Source organism: Eleutherodactylus coqui, chromosome 1 (genome assembly GCF_035609145.1).
Source record: "Eleutherodactylus coqui strain aEleCoq1 chromosome 1, aEleCoq1.hap1, whole genome shotgun sequence".
Classification (NCBI taxonomy): Eukaryota; Metazoa; Chordata; class Amphibia; order Anura; family Eleutherodactylidae; genus Eleutherodactylus; species Eleutherodactylus coqui.
The window spans coordinates 204,356,554-204,379,514 of record NC_089837.1 but is presented as its reverse complement, the minus strand read 5'-3'; the positions used below and the strand labels follow the sequence as shown (position 1 = coordinate 204,379,514).

Genomic DNA, 22,961 nt, shown 5'->3' with positions numbered 1-22,961 from the left:
CTAAATTCTATAGGCTTATTAGCAAATGAGTACAGGTGGAAATTTGACAAAATCATATCAGGGTATATATATATATAATTTTTTTTTTTTAAGTTAAAGGGGTTGTCCCGCGAAAGCAAGTGGGTCTATACACTTCTGTATGGCCATATTAATGCACTTTGTAATGTACATTGTGCATTAATTATGAGCCATACAGAAGTTATCAAAAGTTATTCACTTACCTGTTCCGTTGCTGGCGTCCTCGTCTCCATGGTTGCCGTCTAATTTTCGCCGTCTAATGGCCAAATTAGACACGCTTGCGCAGTCCGGGTCTTCTTCTCTTCTCAATGGGGCTCCGTGTAGCTCCGTGTAGCTCCGCCCCGTCACGTGCCGATTCCAGCCAATCAGGAGGCTGGAATCGGCAATGGACCGCACAGAAGAGCTGCGGTCCACGGAGGTAGAAGATCCCGGCGGCCATCTTCAACCGGTAAGTAAGAAGTCACCGGAGCGCGGGGATTCAGGTAAGCGCTGTGCGGTGTTCTTTTTTAACCCCTGCATCGGGGTTGTCTCGCCCCGAACGGGGGGGGGGGGGTTGAAAAAAAAACAAACCCGTTTCGGCGCGGGACAACCCCTTTAATATAGGAACAATTCTAGTGAGTTTAAGGCCCATTAGACTTTAGTCATCGCTGAGTGGAGTCGGATGTCTCTCTAAGGGCTCCTGCACACTTTTATTTTTCTTGCGCATTTTTTTCATGCGATTGTCAATGGGACTTTCTAATGTTAACCCCTTAGTGACCGGGCTTTTTTGCTTTTTTCCATTTTTGTTGTTTCCTACTCCCTTTAAAAAAATCGTAGCTCCTTTATTTATCCATCGAAGTCACTGTATGAGGGCTTGTTTTTTGCAGGACGAGTTGTATTTTTCAATGGCACTATTTATTGTACCATATAATGTACTGAAAAACTTTTTAAAAATTCTTAGCGGAGAGAAATGGGAAAAAAAACGACATTCCACCATCTTTCGGTGCGTCCTGTTTCTACGACGCACAAACTGCAACAAAAACGACCTGATATTTCTATTCTATGGGTCAGTACGATTACTACGATACCAAACTCATATAGTATTGTTTTTGCTGTAGTACTTGTATTTTTTTTTTAAGATATTACATTTTTTTCAATTATTTTCTGCGGTCATTTTGTGCACGCGATAACTTTTTATTTTTTCATCGACGTAGTTGAGCAAGGGCTCATTTTTTGCGGGATGTCCTGTAGTTTCCGATAGTATCAATTTGGAATACATACGACTTTTTGATCGCTTTTTATTGCATTTTTTCTGGGAGACAGGGTAACTAAAAAAATGCATTTCTGGCGTTCTTTATTTTTTTTTTCAGATGACGTTCACCGTGCAGAAAAAATAATTTGCTGCTTTGATAGATCGGACTTTTACGGACGCGGCGATATTAAATACATATTTTTATTTTATTCTTTAGATTTTTTTAATAATAGATATGGCAAAAGGGGGGTGATTTAAACTTTTAGAACTTTTTTTTTTTTTTACAATTTAAAAAACTTTATTGATCTTTTTTTTCACTTTACTTTGAAGTCCCCCTGGGGGACTTTAACATGCGATGCTTTGATCGCTCCTGCAGTATGACGTAATGCTATAGCATTACGTCATACTGCTTTTTTACAGGCAGTCTTTCAAGCCACCCTGTGTGGATGGCTTGATAGGCAGTCTGCTAAGGCAGCCCTGGGGCCATTCATTAGGCCCCCGGCTGCCATGATACCTGCACAGATCCCCCGATCTCACCGCGGGGGGGCCATGCGGGACCCCCAAACAGCGTTCGGGGGATTTAAATGCCGATGTCAGAATTGACAGCGGCATTTAAAGGGTTAATAGCTGCGATCGGCTGAACGGCCGAGCGCGGCTATTGCCCGCGGATGTCAGCTGTAATAAAGAGCTGACGTCCGCGCTGTATGGAGGGAGATAGCGGCGCTACCTCCCTCCCTAAACGTCCTGCAGCTGCAGGACGTAAAAACACTATGGCCCGGTCGTTAAGGGGTTAAAAATGCATCACAGACAAATTGCAAAGCAGCAACTTGCGATGTGTTTTTAACATTAGAAAGTCCAATTGACTATTGCGTGACAAAAATGCAGGGATATCACGTGAAAAAACACACAAGAAAAACGCAAGTGTGCAGGAGCCCTAATGCGTGTAGGAGCCACTCGTTTTTTCCCTGATGACTATGACTGCTTTCTGGCTGCAGTAACACACAGATGTTTGGCTGAGCTAAATGTTCATGTGCATGGGGCAGCTGGGGCAGAGATCGTTCATCTGACAGTTTTTTAACATGTTTGGGCAACTTTCATTTTTCACAGAATCCATAAAAATCACAGAAGTTGGCCATACCTACTTGTATACCGATACAATACATGGAATATTACATAGCTGCAATACACTGATAAACAGCCACTCTCTTCCCTCTACATGTGGTAGGTGTGTGATCAGTTGTTCATTAGTATATTGTACCTGTGCAGTACTCTTCATACAGCAATTTGCCATCTGCACGCTGGGAATGTGGTGCCTATACCTACCCTTATACTTTGTATTGGTATACTAGTTAGTATGGCTGCCTAATGTGATTTTTGAATTGAGATGTCTTTTTCTGTGATTTGTTTGTAATCTATGCCAGTAGTTTCATCTACAGTATTTAAAGAGTAACTATATTTTTAATGTGCAAAATAGGCAAAAAAATTCTAAGCATTTTTTTTCAATAGTTTTTGTCAGTCTATTATGTACAATTTTGTTACAGAACTCCTCTTCAGCTATGCAGCTAGGTAAAGACGGGGCTGACACATCTGTCTTTACCTCACTGCAAAGCAGTAGAGGGCACCTCCCAACTGTGTCTGCACCAGCTGCCCACTGCTGTTTTCATGCATAATACTAGTTTATTAATAAATGTCTACATTTTATTTAATTTGCTTCCAATCCTCCTGCTCCCTCAATCTGTCCCACCACCAGAAGTGTTTTCTTAATCCTCATCCTTCTCCTGCGACTGTCCCCAGAAGCGATCTCAGAAGTCGTTCTGTATTGCAGATAGGCTCTTAGTGCATTGGGTGTACAGCAGTACATGTCACAACCTGAGGAACCTAGAGCCCTGTCAGTGCATCGGGTGCAGTCCATAAAAAAATCAAGGAATTGTTGTTTTACTGCAAAACTCTGCATGCAGTTACATCTCAGGCAGATATGCAAATAATTTGAGTTATGGATGATTAGATGAACGGTCTTGTCACCTTGAGCCCTAAAAGTGGTTTCACCATTGGCCTATAAAAAGCTCTCAGAGCCTACTTTTCTATAGTGGACCTCTTCTGCCGCTTGTGTAGAGCTTGTTGACCACTAGACACCTCTGAAGAGATTTTGAAGTTAACAGAGTTTGAGAGGTTGTTGGGGGGCCCAAGATAAACTTTTGCACCTGGACCCATGAGCCTTTAGCTACACCCCTGATCCCTACTAAACATTTCAGATATCTTGAATGGCCATTCCTTGACAGGCAGGTACTGGAGGCAAAATGGGGTCCACCATACTAATATGTAGAGTCTAATAAATTGCTTATTCACTGTATACAAATCTAGGCCTATGGTAACAGTTTCTAAGTACTTTTATTCATTGATATCATATTAAAAAATGATACAGCATGTTTATTTAATGATAACATATTGAAATTGCTCTTATTGTGCACTACAAATGCTAAAACCCAGTGTGTTTTTCTCCTGCTCGATTATAGTACTGCAGAAACCCCGATGGAGATATCAATGGCCCTTGGTGCTTTATTACGGATCCTGGAGCATTAAGCTGGGATTACTGTGACATTCCTACGTGTGGTAAATATTTTTCAGTCACTCCAAAACTAACAAATTTCCAAAAGCAATTTTTGTTTTACAAATTAAGTCATAAGTAGTTGGAAGCTAAGTTTGTATTTTTCTATTAATGTAAACTTAGCTGATTTTAAATAACGGCAAAATAATTACAGTGGAAATACAAACCTCTTTAAGCATGGAAAGTAGTAAGACACTTGGTGAAACATCAGTTAAAAACATAACCTTTTGGCAGTAACCTTTCTCCAGCTCCCTATGAATGGGGGATAAGAGTGTAAAATATTCATTGGAGATGTGGTAATATGTGGAGGGAGAGCCTTACTTGCTGTAATAGATATCTTGGGACCTCGTGTGGCACAGTGTTAAGGCAGCAGAAATTCATCCCTAAGCTCTCGCTCACGACCTGAAGGTTGCGTGCTCAATCCCGCTGGTTCAGGTAGCCGGCTCAAGGTTGACTCAGCCTTCCATCCTTATGGGGTCGGTAAAATGAGTACCCAGCTTGGTGGGGGGTAATGTATAAAGTACCTGAAAGTGCTGCGGAAAAAGTTGGCTCTATACAAATAACAAGATCACAAAAATGAAATAATACTACATAAGTCCAATCACATATTCCTATTCTATATATGTTCACCGTGATGCATCAAAGCAGATCTTCTGGCGTATTAGACTCAAAGTCCACACTTTAAGTCAAATAAGGTTTTAAAGTTTGTGTGAGTTCAAAATAAAGCACAACTTTGTAGTGCATTCTTCACAAAATCTAGCACATTGTGAGTACCCATTCCTTTATAAAAGTCCAGTTCCTACATAAAAACTATTTACATAGCATATTAGGTATACTGTGCAAAGAGATACATCTGGTCCAGATAATGACACATGAGAGTGGCCCAATTCAGATCACTGACTATTGGATCCGACCTTAATCTTAGTTTTTTAAGCGCTGCGGAATAAGTTGGCACTATACAAATAAAGATTATTTTTTTTGTTTTTGTTTTTAGACTCAATAAATATGTATTGTTTAGAGATGAGCGAGCACCCGCTCGGGTCCGCGTTGAGTCGAGCTTTTCGTAAAATTCAAGAGCTCTACTCAAGTAACGAACCCCATTGACTACAATGGGAGATTCAAGCATTTTTGTATGTCGGACGCCGGGTCCCGAGCTTTTTTTTTTTTTTCTTGGTTCGTGTTCTCTTTCTCTCTCTCTCTCTCTCTCTCTCTCTCCCTCCCACTGCCTGCCTGCCAAAAAAAATTTGCCATTGACATGCGCGCTGCGTTGCGGCGGGGAGGGGCCAAAACAGGCACGTCACAGCGGGGAAGAGCCCAAAACCGGGGCGGTGTCGAACACGGCATGATGCTCGTTCGAGTAATGAGCACCATCGAGTACGCTAATACTCGAACGAGCATCAAGCTCAGCAGAGTATGTTCGCTCAACTCTAGTATTGTTTAAAATGTATTTTAGGTTCAAAAAGTTTATTCGAAATTATTATTGTAAGACGTTACAAATAAACAACACAAAATCAAATGAAGACATGAGACGTTTCCACATATGATCTTGTATACATAATAAGAGAAAGGAAAAAAAATAATGTTGCTTCTGATTGGAGCGCAATTAACTTGGAATCCGCACAAGAGAAAAGAGAAACAACTGCGGAAAGAAACTATGAGGGAACTGGCAAGTAAAATAGTGATACATCTAGCTAGCCTAAGTGTTAGAAAAGAAACGGACAAATACAGAATACCACGTAACAAGAAAGGGAAAGTAGACAGGAAGTGGGTGGCTGGGAGACCAAAACGAGGCCCTGGTTCAAATGACGCACAGGCAGAGTGTAGTACCACCATACACCCACTGTGCGTATGGCCGGAGGCCTAGTCCTTGTCATGGTGACACCACAATCTAATTAGACTCTCCAAATGATATGCCACAGAAATAACGGAGACGAGTTCAGTAATTTAGTAATCTGAGAGAGAGCAGATTTACTAACTGGAGTTATTTGCAATGAACACAGTGGATTACAGTACTTGGTGAAAGTGCAATTGAAACTGGAATACAGGTCCAGCAAGCAGGCAAAGTACAGTTGTAATGATGACACTTGAGCTTCAACATTCTCTAATTGTATTTACGGTAGATTGAAAAACTAGACAATTTCCCCACTAGTAGATTTGACTAATGGAATGATTTAAATGAACTGAAGAATAACTGAAGCAGAAGGATACGCGGCTAGAAGACTGATCACGGCTTTGACTTCACCGGAAAGTTATGACTCACTATTTTTGTAGAAGTGGATCTCGGAAAGATGCTTCTCTTCTTCTGCTGTGGGATGCCAAGGGTATGGGTGTTACGACGATTCCCTAACTGCTCTGTCTCCCTTCTATTTATCATCTCTCTCCTTTCTTCCTGCACTTTCTCAACTCCTCCTCCTGCATACTACAGACCTACAGACTACTAGAGCTGCTTCCTTGCCCTTGGGCTCTGCACCAGTAAGATTAAACCTGGCTATCAGCCAATCAGGAGCCAGCTGACATTAGGGATGAGCTCATTGCTTAAAGCCGAAGGAGGAGACACAGGGTCTCTCCCACAGATGGCACCTTCTGTATCCAAGGATGGCATACAGACAGGTAAGACAGGGCTGTGTGCTTTATGTGTTTTGTAGTGCCCGCTGGGACACTATAAGAGCAGCGGCAGGACACAGTGAGTTCTCGGCTTAGAGCTGGCTGGTGTCAATCCAGGCCTTGAACTTATCCGAGGACTGGAACAAGATCGAAACCTGCCAGATTCTGCAGTACTCTTCATGAGCATCATTCTCGCCGGTCCTCATTTCTTCATAAAGCATAAAGTCGTTTAGCTCCTCCACCCACATCATTGTTGAAGGAGAGGTCAAAAACCGCCACAATCTGGGGATAATCCTTCTGGTTGCCAAAATAAAGAATCTCAGCAGGCCGCTGTAGATGGTCTGGCGTTCTATGCCACCGGGAATGGATTTTAAAGTGTAGATCTTGTATTTTACAAACAGAAGAAAGTTTATGGCACAGAACCCAGGGGAAGAGCCAGGGAAGAGGGCTAGTGTGTGCGTTCAAGGCCCCCCTGGCCTCAGGAGTATAAGGAGTCCCTGTGACCGCACTGTTTTGCTGTGGGGAGTCCTCTAAGGGCACCAACAGATGAGGGAGAAGGGCTGGAGCTCGAATGCTGCTGGTGAACAGGTGGGTTGGAAGCTCTGAGCAGGGCTTCCCAGGGCCCCCCGCCCCATCTTGGCCTGCGCTCCGTGGCCCCCACAGCTGTGAAGAAACGCCGCAAGGCTTTCTCCGGGCAGCCCCGTTGCCTTCCAAGGGCAGTCCTGCACCTTTTTTCTTCCCATCAGCAGACAAGCGGGAGGTTGCAGCAGCAGGAGAGGTAAGTACAGCAGCGCTGGTGCTGGGAGAGATGAGGAGACACGTCTCACTCGTTCTTGGCAGACCATCACCCTTAAAAAGTACTTTAAATAATAGACTTTTGCTCACCTATACTATGCGTTATGTCATTCACTGTCAGGTTTAATTTATGCTTTATCTGACTACAGTTTATCCCTTCAGCCTCAACAGAAATTGAGTGTGGAAAACCAAAGAAAAAGCAGAGGAAGTGCTTTGGAAGAATTGTAGGTGGGTGTGAAGCAAACCCACATTCTTGGCCATGGCAGATCAGTCTTCGTACTAGGTATGTCCCTATATTTCTAGTTTCTTTTACATAACATATTATATGCACTCACATAACTGAGTTACAAACTGAAATACAGTGGTTCTTCCTCAAGCTATAATGGTCTCAGGTTACAATATTTTCTTTCATGGACCATTGTAACTTAAAATGAAATTGAACATACAATATCACAGACTGTCCGAATCTACAGCACATGCATTTGCTGAAAACTTAGCCATCCAATATAAACATTTCACAAGTAACACACCTCTATTACTGAAGTGCATGCATTGGTTGGCTGGCAAGTAGGTGTACATAAAGAGTGAGAATAAGAGACAACGATAGACAGAGTGTAGTCAAGTCATGATGTATACTTGGGATACCAAAAATGCTTTGGTATACATGGTACACCAAAACATTATTGGTAACCAATTGTGTCCTGTAGAGGTTTTTACCATGTGAAACTACAACTGATACTACGTGACTCACAGGTGAATTTCTTAGAACCCATTCCTTTTCTTCTCTGTCTGCTCAGACCTTCATGACTTCTGCAGCTAATTCTTGCCTCTGCAGAGTTTGTGGTCCACAGAGCTTTGGTGCCTCCGAAAATAATGTCACACATTTTGTCATCTCAAAATAGTGCTACTTACTGTGTATCAGAAATAAATGGTATTCTACGCTTTAAGGCTGGGCTCACATGAATGTTTGGTAAAACGCTGCATGTATAACACAGCATTTTACTGCTGTGTAAGTTGTGATCAGCCCTTTTGCGGTGTATAGCAGCGATTTTGCATTGCACATGAGAGTGTATCTCAAGCAAGCTGTCATGCTTGAGATGCACTACAATGATTATGTCTGTTTGACAACAGAGATCATGACAATGCAGGTGAATAGAAACACAAAGTATGTAATAAAGATGTATAACTTTCAAATGTATGCTTTATTTAATGTATATAAAACTTGTCAACTCCTTGAATAACTTTACTGTAAATCTAAATGTATGTCTACATATGTTATTCATTTCGTGATGTTATGGTTGCTATTTTCCAGCTATAATTTGCACTTTTGTGGTGGAACACTGATTGATCGCCAGTGGGTTATTACTGCTGCACATTGTTTGGAAAGGTATTTTTTATACTTAAGTTTGTGCCAATCATGCAGTTTAGGTAAAAGAAAAAAAAAGATTACATATATACAGTACTGTGCAAAAGTAAAAAAATGGTGCTGAGTAAGAATGCCTTCAAAAATAGAAGTGTTAATAGTTTACTCTGACAATTAACAAAATGCAAAGTGAATGATCAAAAGAGAAATCTAAAGCAAATCAATATTTGTTGTGACTGGACTGCTCTTTGCCTTCAGGACACCTTCTATTCCTCTAGGTACTCTTTCACACAGTTTTACATAACCGGTATTTTTTTCAGATTCAAAACATTTATTAATTTTTAAATAACTGTGATATATTACCCAGAGGATCATGAATGGCCTTATAAGTCTCCTCACTCACTCATCTTCTGAGTGTTCTCCCTAAGGAGAAAAGATAGCATTCCTGAATTTTAAAGAAATGGGTAACAGATAATCAACACAATACACAGACATAGAGGTACATAGCAAATGAGGGAAAACAGTTCCCACAGCATAGGTGACACAGATAGACAAGGATATAATTATGAAAAAACTAGAAAATCATCTAAAAGCTGGGGATTAAGGCATAACTAAATAAAAATGATTAAAGACCACTTGGTGCCATCTAATAGTTGAAGAGACCAGAACAGCATTTATAAATGTGAGAGACAGACTGAGTGAAGGAGTAAGAAAATTAAATTAAAAAAAGGGGGTGAAATATAGAAGACAAGGAAAGAAAGAAAAGCAGGGAAAAGCAGAAGAAATAAGTAGGGGAGTAGGAAGGAGAAAACCATGCAAGCACTAATTCCAACCACAGATAAAGGCGGGAAGGTAGCTGAGGTTCCAAAAATGTGTATAGATGCAGAAGAACAACACTCTGGAGGGTGCACAGGCGTGGGAAGATGTAATCAACCCATAAGGGTATGTTCACATGGTAGAATTTGTCATGGAATTCTCCACCGTGGTATTTGGCACATATCTGCATGCATATTTAGCCCTGTCAATGGGCAACAACCATATGCAGAATTCCAATGTGGAAACATGAGTTTCCATGTCAATAACTGACTAGATAGATAGATAGATATTATACAAAAAAGGTTGTTGCATGGAAGTATAAGGGTATACAGGTATACACAACAAGACAGTATTTTGAAAGCTGACGGGTAGAAAAATAAATTAAAGATACCAGACTTGGGGTATCCGGCCCAAGGTTCTGATTGGCGGAGTTCCTGGAAACAAAGGGACAGTCCATATGCCGCAGTATACCTCCATGGTTCAGCAATTTGGATAAGGAATCCACTTAGTTTTAAGCCTCCGCAGAACCACCCCCCTGCCGGCTTTTTCCTGATGTTATCAAGGCGGGTTGAGTATATGCAGGGAAAGATCTGTGGGGAAACCCCAATTTAATATTTGGGCCATATTTTCCAGAGAGGGCCTACAATGGGAAAGATATGGCCATCATGTTTAGTATCAGGAATTTACCTATCTATAGATACTAAACATGATAGGGTACAGATGATCGGCTATGCCTATAGGCAATTCTGAGGGTTCTGGGGGTCGCATAGAGACTGAAGTAACTGTGCCAGGTCTGCAATGTCGTCTCGGGTCTGAAAATGTACCTGACATAGAGCTGGGGCCTCCGTGTGACCCATAATCTCCTATATTAAATTCTCCTTTGATACAGACACTAGCAGTCGCGGTACCAGCACATCTACAAGAAATACCCAAGGTGTGGAACCACACCGGGAAGGGGTCAATTAACATCTATCTACCTGTCACTGCTTTAACTTTATTGCCATCATGATCAAAAGTCTTCCTGAGAGAGATTGTACATCAGGGATGTGAGGGGAGAAAGGGGAGATTAAAACATTTAACTCATCTTTCCCAGTATCCTGAGTGGCAAGGTACTATGGATAGTTGGGGGACATTTTATCAATACCTCTATATCACAGGTATCCCAGTGATGCCAAGTGTTCACACAATGAGTTGAGCCTCAAGGGTATAGGCAATCGATTCCTCCATGCTCTGTATCATGGTAACCTCCCCAAACTAGTCTTCAGTTAAAGTATTGCTGATACACTATGTTTAATGTTTATATATACTCATTGTTAAAAAAAAATCAAGCACCCAGAAGGAATTGTCAGAACTGAATGAAATTTTATATATGTGATTGTAATGTTTATATAAGTAAATGATTACAATATCAGAGCAAAAGGATTTCTTTTTTTGCTGAGCACTTGTTAGGAACTCTTAACAAAAATTTTAGGTAAATCCACAAACAGCAGAAGTTGAAAAGTTGCAAATTTAGAGGGTATAGCCTACTTTTTAATCATTTCATTGCTCAAATGCATCCTAAATTACATACATTTATTTACTCATCCTTTAGAAATATTCTAAATGTTTTTTGTTCCTATGCAGTTCCCCTTGCTTCTGTTTTTTCCTGTCGACTTGTATCAGTGCATGAATGTCTTACTTTGAAGCACTGCTGCTAGGCAAGAATATATTATCACATGGAGGCACCTTATGCCAGCCCACAGGATGCCTACAAGTCTATATTACAGTACATTGCATATTGCCAGGCTTTAAACTTTTTTGACTGTTACTTTAAATTAAGTTTCTGGCAATAAGGCACAATACAACAATTAACTTTAATGGCAGTATATTCCAGAAAATCTTGTTTTCTATTGTAGATGCCAAGTGAGCTGAAGTTTGCTTTGTTTTTCAGCCTTAGAAACAAGTATGTTTGCATTTTAATGAAGGCATCATTCTCCCAAGTATAACAAGTAAAAGGAATTTCACTGAAGCACGATTTACTACAACAATGTGCCTTTTCTAGAGTAGTGTCTATTCATAATTCTGTCTGTAACAATTCGGTACACAGGTCTACTCGACCAACATTTTATAAGATACAACTTGGAATTCACAAGGAAAAAGGCACTGAGACTTCCAGGCAAATCTTAGATGTTGAAAAGATCATTTTGGAACCAAGAAAGGCAGATATTGCTTTACTGAAACTGAAGAGGTAACTAATATTCATGCAACATTCTGTAGCCTCATGTAAGATTGTACAACTAAGATAAATGATGAAGCGTGTAAGGGTACCAGAGTATGTGGCATATTTGCTGCGGACCTCCTGCTGCAGAAAACCCACAGCAAATACACACTGCGAATCTAAAGAGTAAGGCCGCCTTCACACGGGCGGGTCGGACCCCACATGCAGGATTCCTGCAGCAGAGTTCAACTCGGTGCCCTACTGGTGCTTCCTGCGTACCTATCCTTCGACTTCTGTTCAGTGCTGCAGATGTGCTAACCAGCACTCTGTTGCGCATGCGCAGTAGCCTACAGCACTCTGCAGTGATGTGTGTCCCGCAATACTTCCGCAATGCTCACTGCGGAAATGCCGCGGGACGGGCTTTGATCGCCTTCCAGCGTGTCTTGCACAAAATCACAGCAGGCTGCGATTTCTCACCCACAAGCAGAAAATCGCAATTAATTTCTGCTCGTGGGCAGGAAATCAGGGATTGCCATAGCATGCTATGGGCTGGATTTATTGCAGAACCCAGAGGCGGAATCCCGCTCCGGGTTTCGCAATGCAAACCTATGGGAAGGCGGCCTAAATCCACACCTAATGCTATGTAAACACAGGGTAGAACTTGCTGTGGAGTGTCCACAGCAGATCTGCATCATGCATGCAGACAGACGGAGTTTTTCTGCAAAAACCGGAGTGAGTGTCCGCCTCAGAGTTCCACAGAAAATACCCCCCATTGTATGCAATGGAAAAGTGATTTTTTTATCCACACAAGCGGAAACCAATTGCAGTTTCCGCTCGCTGAGAAAAAGTAATCGCACAATGCTTCTTCCATTGAAGTCAATGGAAGCTGTCTGAGCCGTGGCTCATCCACAATGTCCAATAGCAAGCTGTGCAGACCATCTGCAGTACAGAAAGAAGAAAAAGAAAGCATGCATGTGCGGCCGCTGCTGCTGCCAGGGCCGAATTTAACTGCAGGGTTCCGCATGTGGAATCCGACCCGCCCATGTGCATATGGCCTAACATTGATAGGCTGGCTGACCTGTTGCAGAGAAGCCAGTAAACACTTGTGTATATTGTTTCTGCTGAATTTAGAAAGGTATTTTGCCCCAGTGCTTCTGGGCATTACTTTAGTGTATGACTCTTTAACTTTGGACTTCATACCGCATCTGTCTGCCCCTTCTCCTGGTTCTGTCAGTAGTTGCTCTTGAGCCTAGTCCGCAGCTAGTTTGTTCTGTCTGCCCTCTATAATTCCTTTCTTCCTAATTTCACCTGCATGTACATAGACTCTATCTAAGTTTCTGATGTGGGGTTATCCTTTTTAGGGTGTGTGCTCTGCTTTATAAGCAGGTCCATCCAGGTCAACATCAGGGAAAGATCCTAGATTCCATCTGCAACCGTTGCTTACTCTCTAATGACTAGTTTCTTCATTACCTCTTGTGTTCTACACATCATCCAGCCTGTCCCTGTCCTTTGTCTCCTTTTCTGTTGGACGGTTACCTTGACAGGACCGGAGGGATGTGAAAGTATGAAATGCATAAAAAAGAAATTTAGCTAGGCGCAGTATGGGTTAAATCCAGTCAGGGCCTACAACACTTCCAGCAATATGTGGTCGTACTGTTATATTACGATGCATTGAGGCTTCTATTTGGTTGTGCCCGTACAATATTTTTATTATTATAGTAGGTGGTCATAGTGTCTACACTAGCTGTTTCTGCAACCACATCTCCAGTTGAACCGAAGTTGGATTTACTAGATCGGTTTTCTGATAATTGTAATGATTTCGTTACCTTCATGGAGGCTAGTAAATTGTACTACAGGTTAAGACCTAAGTCTTTGGGGAACTAGTGATATCTTGGTTGCAGGGAAACCCACATGTTAGATGCTCTAACATCAGTAGATATTTTTTTCTCCACATTTGTTCTTCTCTATGACAACATGGATCAGGTTGCCCTGGCCGAGAGTTGAGTCTATGCCCTTCAGCAGGGTAAACATCCAGTAGAAGACTATCGCACAGAGTTTTGTTGCTGTTCAGACAACATTACTTAGAGGAATGGTCCAGCTTTGAAGAGTCAGTTTTGTCATGGGTTGTCAAGTCAAGTTAAGGATGTGATGATCCTATACTCAACACCCAGTACTCTGGAAGAGGATGTGCCCTTGGGTATTAATATTGATTGCTGTCTTTGGGAGAGAGCTCGGGAGAGGGTATGCCTTGAGTCCCCTTCTTCATCTACCTCATTCACTGCTATGGGTTCTCAGCAGCCCATGCAAATGGGGGTGGTTTGCAAAAAAAAGGAATGTAGAGACAGATGACTTGAGGAAGGATTATATGCATATTGTGGCCATAAAGGTCATTTAGTTCACAATTGTTAGTCCTAGTGGATGTTGAGGATGGTTCCCTAGGCCTAAAGGTTGCTGGGTTAGCATCATCCGAAATCATCCTCCCTGCTTAGTTAACAACGGATAATTTCAACATTCCTGTCACAATTTTTTTAGATAGTGGTTCAAACACTAATCTAATCAATTTTCAGCTTTCAACTTACTCAGGACTAAAAATTGTGCCCCTCACAAATCATGTTCCAGTATCCATGATAGACTCATCTCCATTGTCTCGGGAACATATTAAGTTAGTAGTCCAAGAGTTACATTTAAAGATTGTGAGTAGGTAGAGACTCAAAAGCATGGAGAAGGTTATCATTTCAGTTTTTCCTCCTCACTCACACAAAATCATAAACCTTTTGTTTTCTGCATGATAGGTTGTATTTTTCAGTGATAATATTTAATGTACACTTACAACTATACCATTTTTTGCTGGACTACTTTAAAAAATATATCTTTAAAAAATATATATATTTTCTACCATCATAACTTTTTTATTTTTCCGTCAACAGAGTTGTGTGATTTCTATTGCTACCACTTTGGAGTACATACAACATTTTGATCATTTTTTCTAAAAAACTTTCTTAGAGACATTTTTTTTTTTCTTAATTTTTAATACCTTTTATTTTTTCTAATAATTAAGAAAACTTTTTTCACTCAGCTTTGCAATTTTTTATAGTCCTCATAGGGGACGAAAACTTGCGGTCATTTGATCACTCATAGAGTATAACGCAATACAATAGTATTGCATTATACCGCATTTTGACATGGATTGATAAGCAATCAGCCATAGCAACCTTGAGGGCTTTTTAAAGGCCCCAGGCTGTTGCTGTGCCAACAAAACGGCACCTCGCAATCTCATCGCAGGACATTCGGGACCTCAGAATACCAGTCAGGGTATTTAAATTCCGCTGTCAGAATTTAACAGCCAAACCAGCATGATGTAACTGTACGTCCTGTGGAATTAAGGGATTAAGCAGTTGTCCACTTGAGTCTTTGCAGAGAATGCCAGTAATACACTTGTGTATACGCTCAGTTTAGTGGGGTATTTTGTCTTAGTGCTTCTGGGCATTACTTTAGTGTGTGACTCTTTAACTTTGGACCTCGGACTGCATCTGTCTGCCCCTTCTCCTGGTCCAGCCTGCAGTCACCTTTGAGCTTTGTACACATTTGTTTTGTCTGTTCTGTTCCACCCTACCCTTTTTTATCTCCTCTCTTTCACATTCCACCTAGGGATATTACAGGGACTCCATCTCGGTTCCTGACATGGAGTTGCCATTTTTATGACTGGCACTCTGCTTTATAGGCAAGTCCAGCAAGAGGAAGATCAGGGAAAGATCCATAGTTATGGGTATATATGAGCGAAGTACTCGTTGCTCGTTAGTCATGGTGGAGGGGGCAGGGAGAGGCAGAGGGAATATTCCCATCATTAATACAGGAGACTCATAATTTCATCACTGCTATTAACCCTTTCCAATCCAATTTGTATTTTGGTTCTCCTAGGGGGCTTACTCTTTTTCTGCTGTTATACAACGGCGCAATGTGCTGGCTAAAGCCAGTACTGCATGAGGTGACACGTTGGATAGGCTCCGACAGCAGAGAGGCTGGCAATATACAGTAAGAGAGCCCCGACGGACATCTTCAAACATCGGAGCTGTACAGCCTTAAATCATAATGTCTTTAGATATCAGACAGTGGATTGGAGAGGGTTAATAAAATATTTTTTTATTGATTGAACTAATCGAATCACGGATCTGTACCTGTGATTGAAGTGTGGACCTTAAACAGCATATTTAGATGACCGATCAGCTTTAGGGTGCTTTCACACAGGCAATAGATGCCATTGTTTTCAATGGGTCTATTTTCATGTGCGTTTTTCCTATCAGACGCTGCGAGATGGAAAAAATGCAGCGTGTCCTGTTTTGCAGAAACCTCTTGTATTATTTGCTATGAGGAAGTTGAAAATCGCATCGCACTTGCACGTTCATATGAGTTACAATGCAATTTTTTAATTTAAATTTTTTTTTTCCTATCGGAAATACGTGATTTTCATAGTGAGGTGATGCGATCTTCCTGTAAATCGCATTGCACTTGCAGTGAAAATTGCATTGTTACAAGCGCGATTTCGGTCTGATATTGCACTTGTCAGTGTGAATCCAGCCTCAGTAGAAAAGAGAAGGCTAGTGCTCACTATGCTTGTACATATTTTAAGGGTTCATTCACAATGGCAAGTGCAATATTGGTCTCTGATCGATATCACGCTTGTAAAATTCTGTTGTTCACTGTGAGTGCATTCTGATTTGTAAGAAAATTGCATTGCATCGCTGAACATGCGTTTTTCATATGCAGCAAAAATTGCATGTATTTTCAATAGGAACAATTAAAAATCTCATCGCATTCATGCGATGCAATTTTTTTCTCACTCACTGCCAACTTTTTGAAGAGGATTTTCCACTATGGATCTGCTGTGGAATGTCCACTGTGGACATAGCCTTATGCCTGGCTTAGGGCGCCCACCCACTGGCGATTTTTTTTCCCTGCGAAATTCGCAGCATTTTTTTCTCTGCAGGGGTCTATGGGACTTGTAATGTTAAAATCGCGATCGCGCAAAATCGCGATTTCGCGGTAAATTGTGATTTTGCGCGATCGCGATTTTAACATTACAAGTCCCATAGACCCCTGCAGAGAAAAAAATGCTGCGAATTTCGCAGGGAAAAAAATCGTCAGTGGGTGGGCGCCCTTAGACACAACGATTCCTGCTCAAAAGACATCTTTTGAACGATAATTGTTGTGTGCATTTACAGGGCAAGGTGATCGCTCAAGATTCACTCAAATGGCAGTTTGATTGACAGTTTTGAGCAAACACTTTGCGATCCAAATGGGGTATATAGGAGACAAGAGCCGCTTGTCTTCTGTATACTCCTGCTGTCTTCACAGAGCTCACAGCTGGTATACAGCTGTGCACTCCTTGCGAGGTATGCAGAACACAGCTGAAGCGCTGTGTTCTTTATACTCCGGCTGTGTTCACTGAGCGCTCAGCTGGTATATAGCTGTGCGCTCCATACGGGCTATGCAGAAGACAGCTGGAGCGCTGTGTTCTTCATACTTCAGCTGTGTTTACGGAGTGCTCAGCTGGTATACAGCTGTGCGCTCCGTGTGGGGTATGCAGAACACAGCAGGACCGTTGTCTTCTTCATACTCTGGCTGTGTTCTCCAAATGGAGTACAAGCTGAAACAATAGTATCAGTGGTATCCCACTGTGAACTCAGCTCACACCACTGATAAGGTTCATCGTTGTCTTTCAGCTTGCTGAAAGAGAACGATGAACACCTCGTTAACGAAAACTGCATGATGTCCAAGCAGTTGGACCCAATGATTCTCGCTCAAACGATGGCTTTGAGCAATTTTTTAGGGAGAATAGTTGGGTCTAAATGGGCCTTTATGGTTCTTGGAAGGTGTGAATGAATAAAACTGGCTTTGATGTCAAGTGGTCAAAACACAAGCAAATAAATTCCATATGGCCATATAGTCGTATTACAGCAGCATGCCTGTGCTTTAATATGCTTGTGTGAAACTGGCCTAAGGTACGTTAAATAGACCATATCCTTTTAAGTAGTTCGTGGGAGTTCTACCAAGTTTTAGTGTTTTTTGTTATGGGGAAAGAGGGAAAGGATGGGGCAATAAAAATTTTTGCACAGGGCACCATGTACCTTTAGGCTGGCCTGCTTGTATCCCTAATCCATAATATCCAGCAAACAAAAAAGCTGCAGACCAGACATGATGAGTTGATGGAGTCTATTTACAAGGTATAAACAAATCATACAACCAAAACTTGTTTCATGATGATCATAAATCTCACGCTCATTTCTTCTACAGCCCAGCAGTAATAACTGATGAAGTTCTCCCAGCCTGTTTACCAGCTCATAATTACGTGGTACCAGATAAATCTGAATGTTATGTAACGGGATGGGGAGAAACTAAAGGTAAATATACTGCAGTCATTTAGGATAGTCCTGTACAATTTGTTGCTCTTACTATTTACTTCATTGCTACAGGGTAAATGCTTATAAGGTTGTGGACTTCACCTGTGCATTATAACTATATAATTATCATGGCTATTATTATAGTGTAGACATGCCTTATTTATATTGTAGGATTCTTTGTGTTCTTTTAAGCCAGATCACTATAAACTCTTTTCAAACTTAAACTAGACAGTCTTAAAATGACCAGATTTATCACAGTGGCTCTGCTGAATGATAAATCTGTTGAATCTTTAGACTGTCTACTCTGACTTTATACTATTAATTAGTTAGCTTAGTTTAACCCAAAATTTTGGCGCAAGTCACATTTAGACAATGCCTTCTTTTCCATTAAGAAATGTCTTTGTTGGGCAGGTCATAAAAAGTGTTCAGAAGTGTCTAAAACACATTAATAAATGTGAAGCAAAGCATTTTTTACAGTTTTTGGTACAATACGCTCCAGAAAACCATCACAATTTTAATAGTAAGGGTGCTTTCACACCTGCGCTTGGGATTCCTGCTCCGTCCCCACGATCAAACAGTTCCGTCTGTGGATGGAACCGAACTCCGCCGGGCAGACCTCATTGGCTTTAATGGGGTCTACCTGCTCTACAGCCACCTGCTTGGCTTTTGGACAGAAGGAAAGGTGCTGCATGCAGTCCTTTTTCTTCCAGTATTCGCGGCTGAAGTCTTGATGGAACCTTCGGTGTGAGGTTATGACGCAGTTGTCAAACAGCCAAAATCTGCCCCTTTTTGTCTAATGCATATAGATTAAAATAAAAAAACAAACTAGTGGTGGCATTTATACACAGATGAGAGCTCCATACAGTTGTCTCTGATGGTTCAGACTAGTATTTCTAGATTTCTACATGCAGAATGTCTAGATGAATATTAACCCTTTCCAATGCAATTTGTATCCTGGTTTTCCTAGGGGGCTGACTCTTTTTCTGTTATACAATAGCGCTATAAGCTGGCTAAAGCCCGTACTGCATGAGGTGACATATTGGATAGGCACTGACAGCAGAGAGGCTGCCAATATACAGTAAGAGCACCCCAACGGACGTCTTCCAATATCGGAACTGTACAGCCTTAAATCATAATGTCTTCAGGCGTCAGACAGTGGATTCGAAAGGGTTAAGCGCTGCGGAATAAGTTGGTGCTATACAAATAGATTACTATTATCATTTTCTTCTATCATTCAATCCTGTACATAATACTGGTTGGCTCTGAGAAGGCATGTACTGTGTACTTTCTGCATTATTCATATTTTTTGCCTTCCTCTAGCTCATCAAGGGGGGTGGAAACAGGCTAAACTGGATGGGCATTGTCCGGCTTCAGCCTAACATACTATGTGATATATCTAGTTGAATAAACTGTGCTTTTATCTTGTGTATTATACTAAGAATTATATAGAAACTTCTAATACCCAATATCAAATAGAAAAATGATGTAATCTGAATGTAAATACTACCAATGTGTGTGTCCTACTGCCAGGCACTGGTAAAGAAGGTGTTCTCAAAGAAGCTGGATTCCCTGTGATTGAAAACAAAATATGCAACAGCCCTGAATACCTCAATGGTAAAGTTACAAGCCGGGAGCTGTGTGCTGGGAATATCCAAGGTGGAGTGGACAGCTGTCAGGTATGAAACATTTTTTTAGGAAACTTTTAGGCCCAATGTCTACGGGCGGATTTTATTTGCGGAACCTGTGCGGGAGATCTGCAAATCAAGCCATCCATAGGGATGCATTAACGCCCGCAGGACATTAAAAAGCATGTGGATGTGATTTTTTTTTTCTGGCGTGTGAATCGCACGTGCAGGAAGAAATCGCAACATGCTCCGTTTTCCTGCGGTTCCCGCGCGATCTGATCTGCGGACTGCCTGTAGCTTACACCGCCTGCAGCTGGGCCTCTTGTGAACCCAGTGCTGCTAGTCAGGGGAAGCGGAGTTCGATTGGATACGAAAATGCTGCGTAATTTGCAGTTGCATTTCCGCTACGTGTTAACATATCCTAAGCCAATTATTGAATATACTTTATTTAACTACTTTTAAAATTTGATATACAGATTTGTTAAGGCTTATTTTTTCTATTCCATCTTGAGTAGACTGCACTATAATAAAATTAAAATTAAATTAATCAGACATGTAGCAACCGGTTTTCTGATACCAAGGGCAAATGTATTTATTTTCCGTTTTAAATAAAAATACAGATTTTTGGAGAAAGCTGGTCTATTTTGTCTTACAGGGTGACAGTGGAGGGCCACTAGCCTGTTTCGATGGAGAAAAGTATATTATACAAGGGGTGACTTCCTGGGGTCTTGGTTGTGCAGAGCCAATGAAGCCTGGTGTATACGCACGCGTGTCTTCGTTTATCCCATGGATTGAAAAGACAATAAGTGAAAATTAATTAGTAGTATTTTTTAAATGAATGGAGCTGACAAGTTACACTGTAATGAATAATAAAAACTACATTGTATCTGCCAGTTTAAGCTTTTATGGCTACAATATGTTATGCTTTTGACAAAGTAATCCACTTTCATGAATATTTTACTATGCTAAGATACAAAACTATGTGATATTGAAATATCTCGCACATCAGAATGGTAATAGTCAAGCGCGCTGTACTTATGAGGAACCTGTACCATTTTTTAATCTTCTTCTGTGACGTGCAATTGAGTTAAAAGCACAAGAATCAAAATGACTATTAATAATTGAGCCATATATCTGACAGTCTAGCTCTAGCTTTTGTCACAGCATACTTTTAAAGACATAAAGAAAAGATATATCTGTGTAGAAGTGTGAAGTCTGCACTGAGTTCACATACATTACATATGGCCCATTTAGACACAGCGATTATCGCTCAAAAGCCGTCTTTTGGCTGAACAATTGAGCTAATTACAGAGCTCAGACCTCCCGCTGAGTTCCGTAACAGCTCTCAGAAGCTCATTTGCATGCAAATGAAGCTAATAAAATACTAATAGCAATTAGTGCCTATTAGTACTTTGTGTAAAACAATCACTGATCTTTCAATCTTTTGAAAGATATCTGTGTGTGTAAATGGGCCTTTAAACTCTTTTATCAAATCCACCATCACCACATCCTGAGGCAGAGAGTTCCATAGTCTCACTGCTCTTACTGTAAAAAACCCTTCTATCCTCTAGATGTTACTGTCTTGTTACTGTCACAGTCTTGGGTATAAATAGATGATGGGAGAGATCGCTGTATTGTCCCCGATATATCTATACATAGTTATTAAGTCACCCCTCAGCCATCTTTTTCCCCGAACTAAATAACCACACTTTTGATAACCTCTGGATATTGTAGTCCATCCATTCTGTTTATTACTTTAGTACCCCGACTTTATACCCACTCAAGCTCTTGTATATCCTTCCTGAGCACTGGTGCCCAAAACTGTACATCATATTCTATGTGTGGTCTGACCATTGACTTGCAAAGAGAAACAACTATGTTCTCATCATGTGCTCCTAGACCTCTTTTGATGCTCCCTATGATGCTATTTGCCTTGGCAGCAGCTGCCTGACACTTGGTTGCTCCAATTTTACAGTTTACTAAAATCCCCAAGTCTTTTTTCATTTCAGCCCCCAACTTATCCAGATTCATTTACAACTGCATACTGTCCTTTCTTCTGTTGATTACTTTACACAGTTTTGTATCATCTGAAGATACAGTCAAACCTCTAGTTTCATTGGTAATCCATCCGAAAGCAATCGTCTAAACTTGAAACCAATATAACTCGAGGCAATTATTTCCATAGGAATCAATGTAAAACCAATTAATTTATTCTAGACATTCCAAAAAACACACCAAACCACATTTTTGTACAGCCTTTAGCACTGATTTTTCAGCGTAGCGTTAAATGCTGTACAATGCTCCCATTCATTCCAATGGGGCTGTTCACACAAGCTTTTTTGGCCCTGTGTCGGCCATTGAAATTAATGGGCAGCGGTTTTAGCGCTGCCGAAAATGCGTCACAACGTGGTACCGTGATTTTTGGCAGAGTTAAACATCCTAGCTAACCTATCTGAGAGAAGAAAAAAATCAATACTCACCGTTGGTATCCCGGGGTCCACTCTCCGGACCTCCGTGCAGACTGCTTGGCACTTGTCAAACCGGCAGAGCATCTGGCTAGTGACAGGGATTGAAATTCCCTGCCTCCAGCAAGACATTGTGTGATTGGCTGAGTCGGCTAAGTGACAGCCTGCTCAGCCAATGATGGCCAGCGCTGGATGCTCCAATCACAGCCATTCATCCATGTATGGCTGTAATTGGAGCAATCCATGAATGGCTGTGACTGGACAGCGAGGTCACATGGGCCAGCAGCCACTGGCGAAGCTAGAAGAAGCCGGCAAAAGTAGGGGCAAAATTTTGCCTGGAAAAATTAACGAAACTGGAAACTGGCGAAAGAAGAAGGCAGCGAAAGTAGAGGTTTGACTGTATTGATATTTTACTGTGCAATTCCTCTACCAGGTCATTAATAAATATAGTAACAAGAATAATGCCCAGTACTGCCCCCTGTGGTACCCCACTAGTAACAGTGACCCAGACAGTGTCCATAACACTAATAACTACCCTCCGCTTTCTATCATTGAGCCAATTACTTACCCACTTACTCACATTTGCACCCACCCTCATTTTATATACCAACCTTTTGTGTGGCACAGTATCAAACACTTTGGAAAAGTCCAGATACACAAGATCCAATGATTCTCCCAGTTCCAGTTTAGAACTTACCTCCATCGAAGCTGATCAAGTTGGTTTGACAGGAGCGACCCCTCAAAAACCCATGCTAATCCTGAGTTATACAGCTATTTTTCTTGACTACTCCAGGATAGCATCTCTTATAAACCCTTCAAACATTTTACCTACAATAGAAGAAAG

At 41.2% G+C, this 22,961-nt stretch overlaps 1 protein-coding gene across 1 annotated transcript in view; it reads left to right on the top strand.

The window, feature by feature from the left end:
* PLG (plasminogen) overlaps nucleotides 1-20,521 on the top strand; it is an 82,713-nt gene extending 62,192 nt beyond the window's left edge. Inside the window, exons 13-19 of the mRNA XM_066590732.1 lie at nucleotides 3,763-3,859; nucleotides 7,416-7,536; nucleotides 8,566-8,640; nucleotides 11,519-11,659; nucleotides 17,921-18,027; nucleotides 19,558-19,703; nucleotides 20,308-20,521. Of these exons, the coding sequence (XP_066446829.1) occupies nucleotides 3,763-3,859; nucleotides 7,416-7,536; nucleotides 8,566-8,640; nucleotides 11,519-11,659; nucleotides 17,921-18,027; nucleotides 19,558-19,703; nucleotides 20,308-20,469 (849 nt within the window). The 3' untranslated portion in view covers nucleotides 20,470-20,521. The remainder of the gene's footprint in view (nucleotides 1-3,762; nucleotides 3,860-7,415; nucleotides 7,537-8,565; nucleotides 8,641-11,518; nucleotides 11,660-17,920; nucleotides 18,028-19,557; nucleotides 19,704-20,307) is intronic.
* The last annotated feature ends 2,440 nt before the right edge of the window (nucleotides 20,522-22,961 follow it).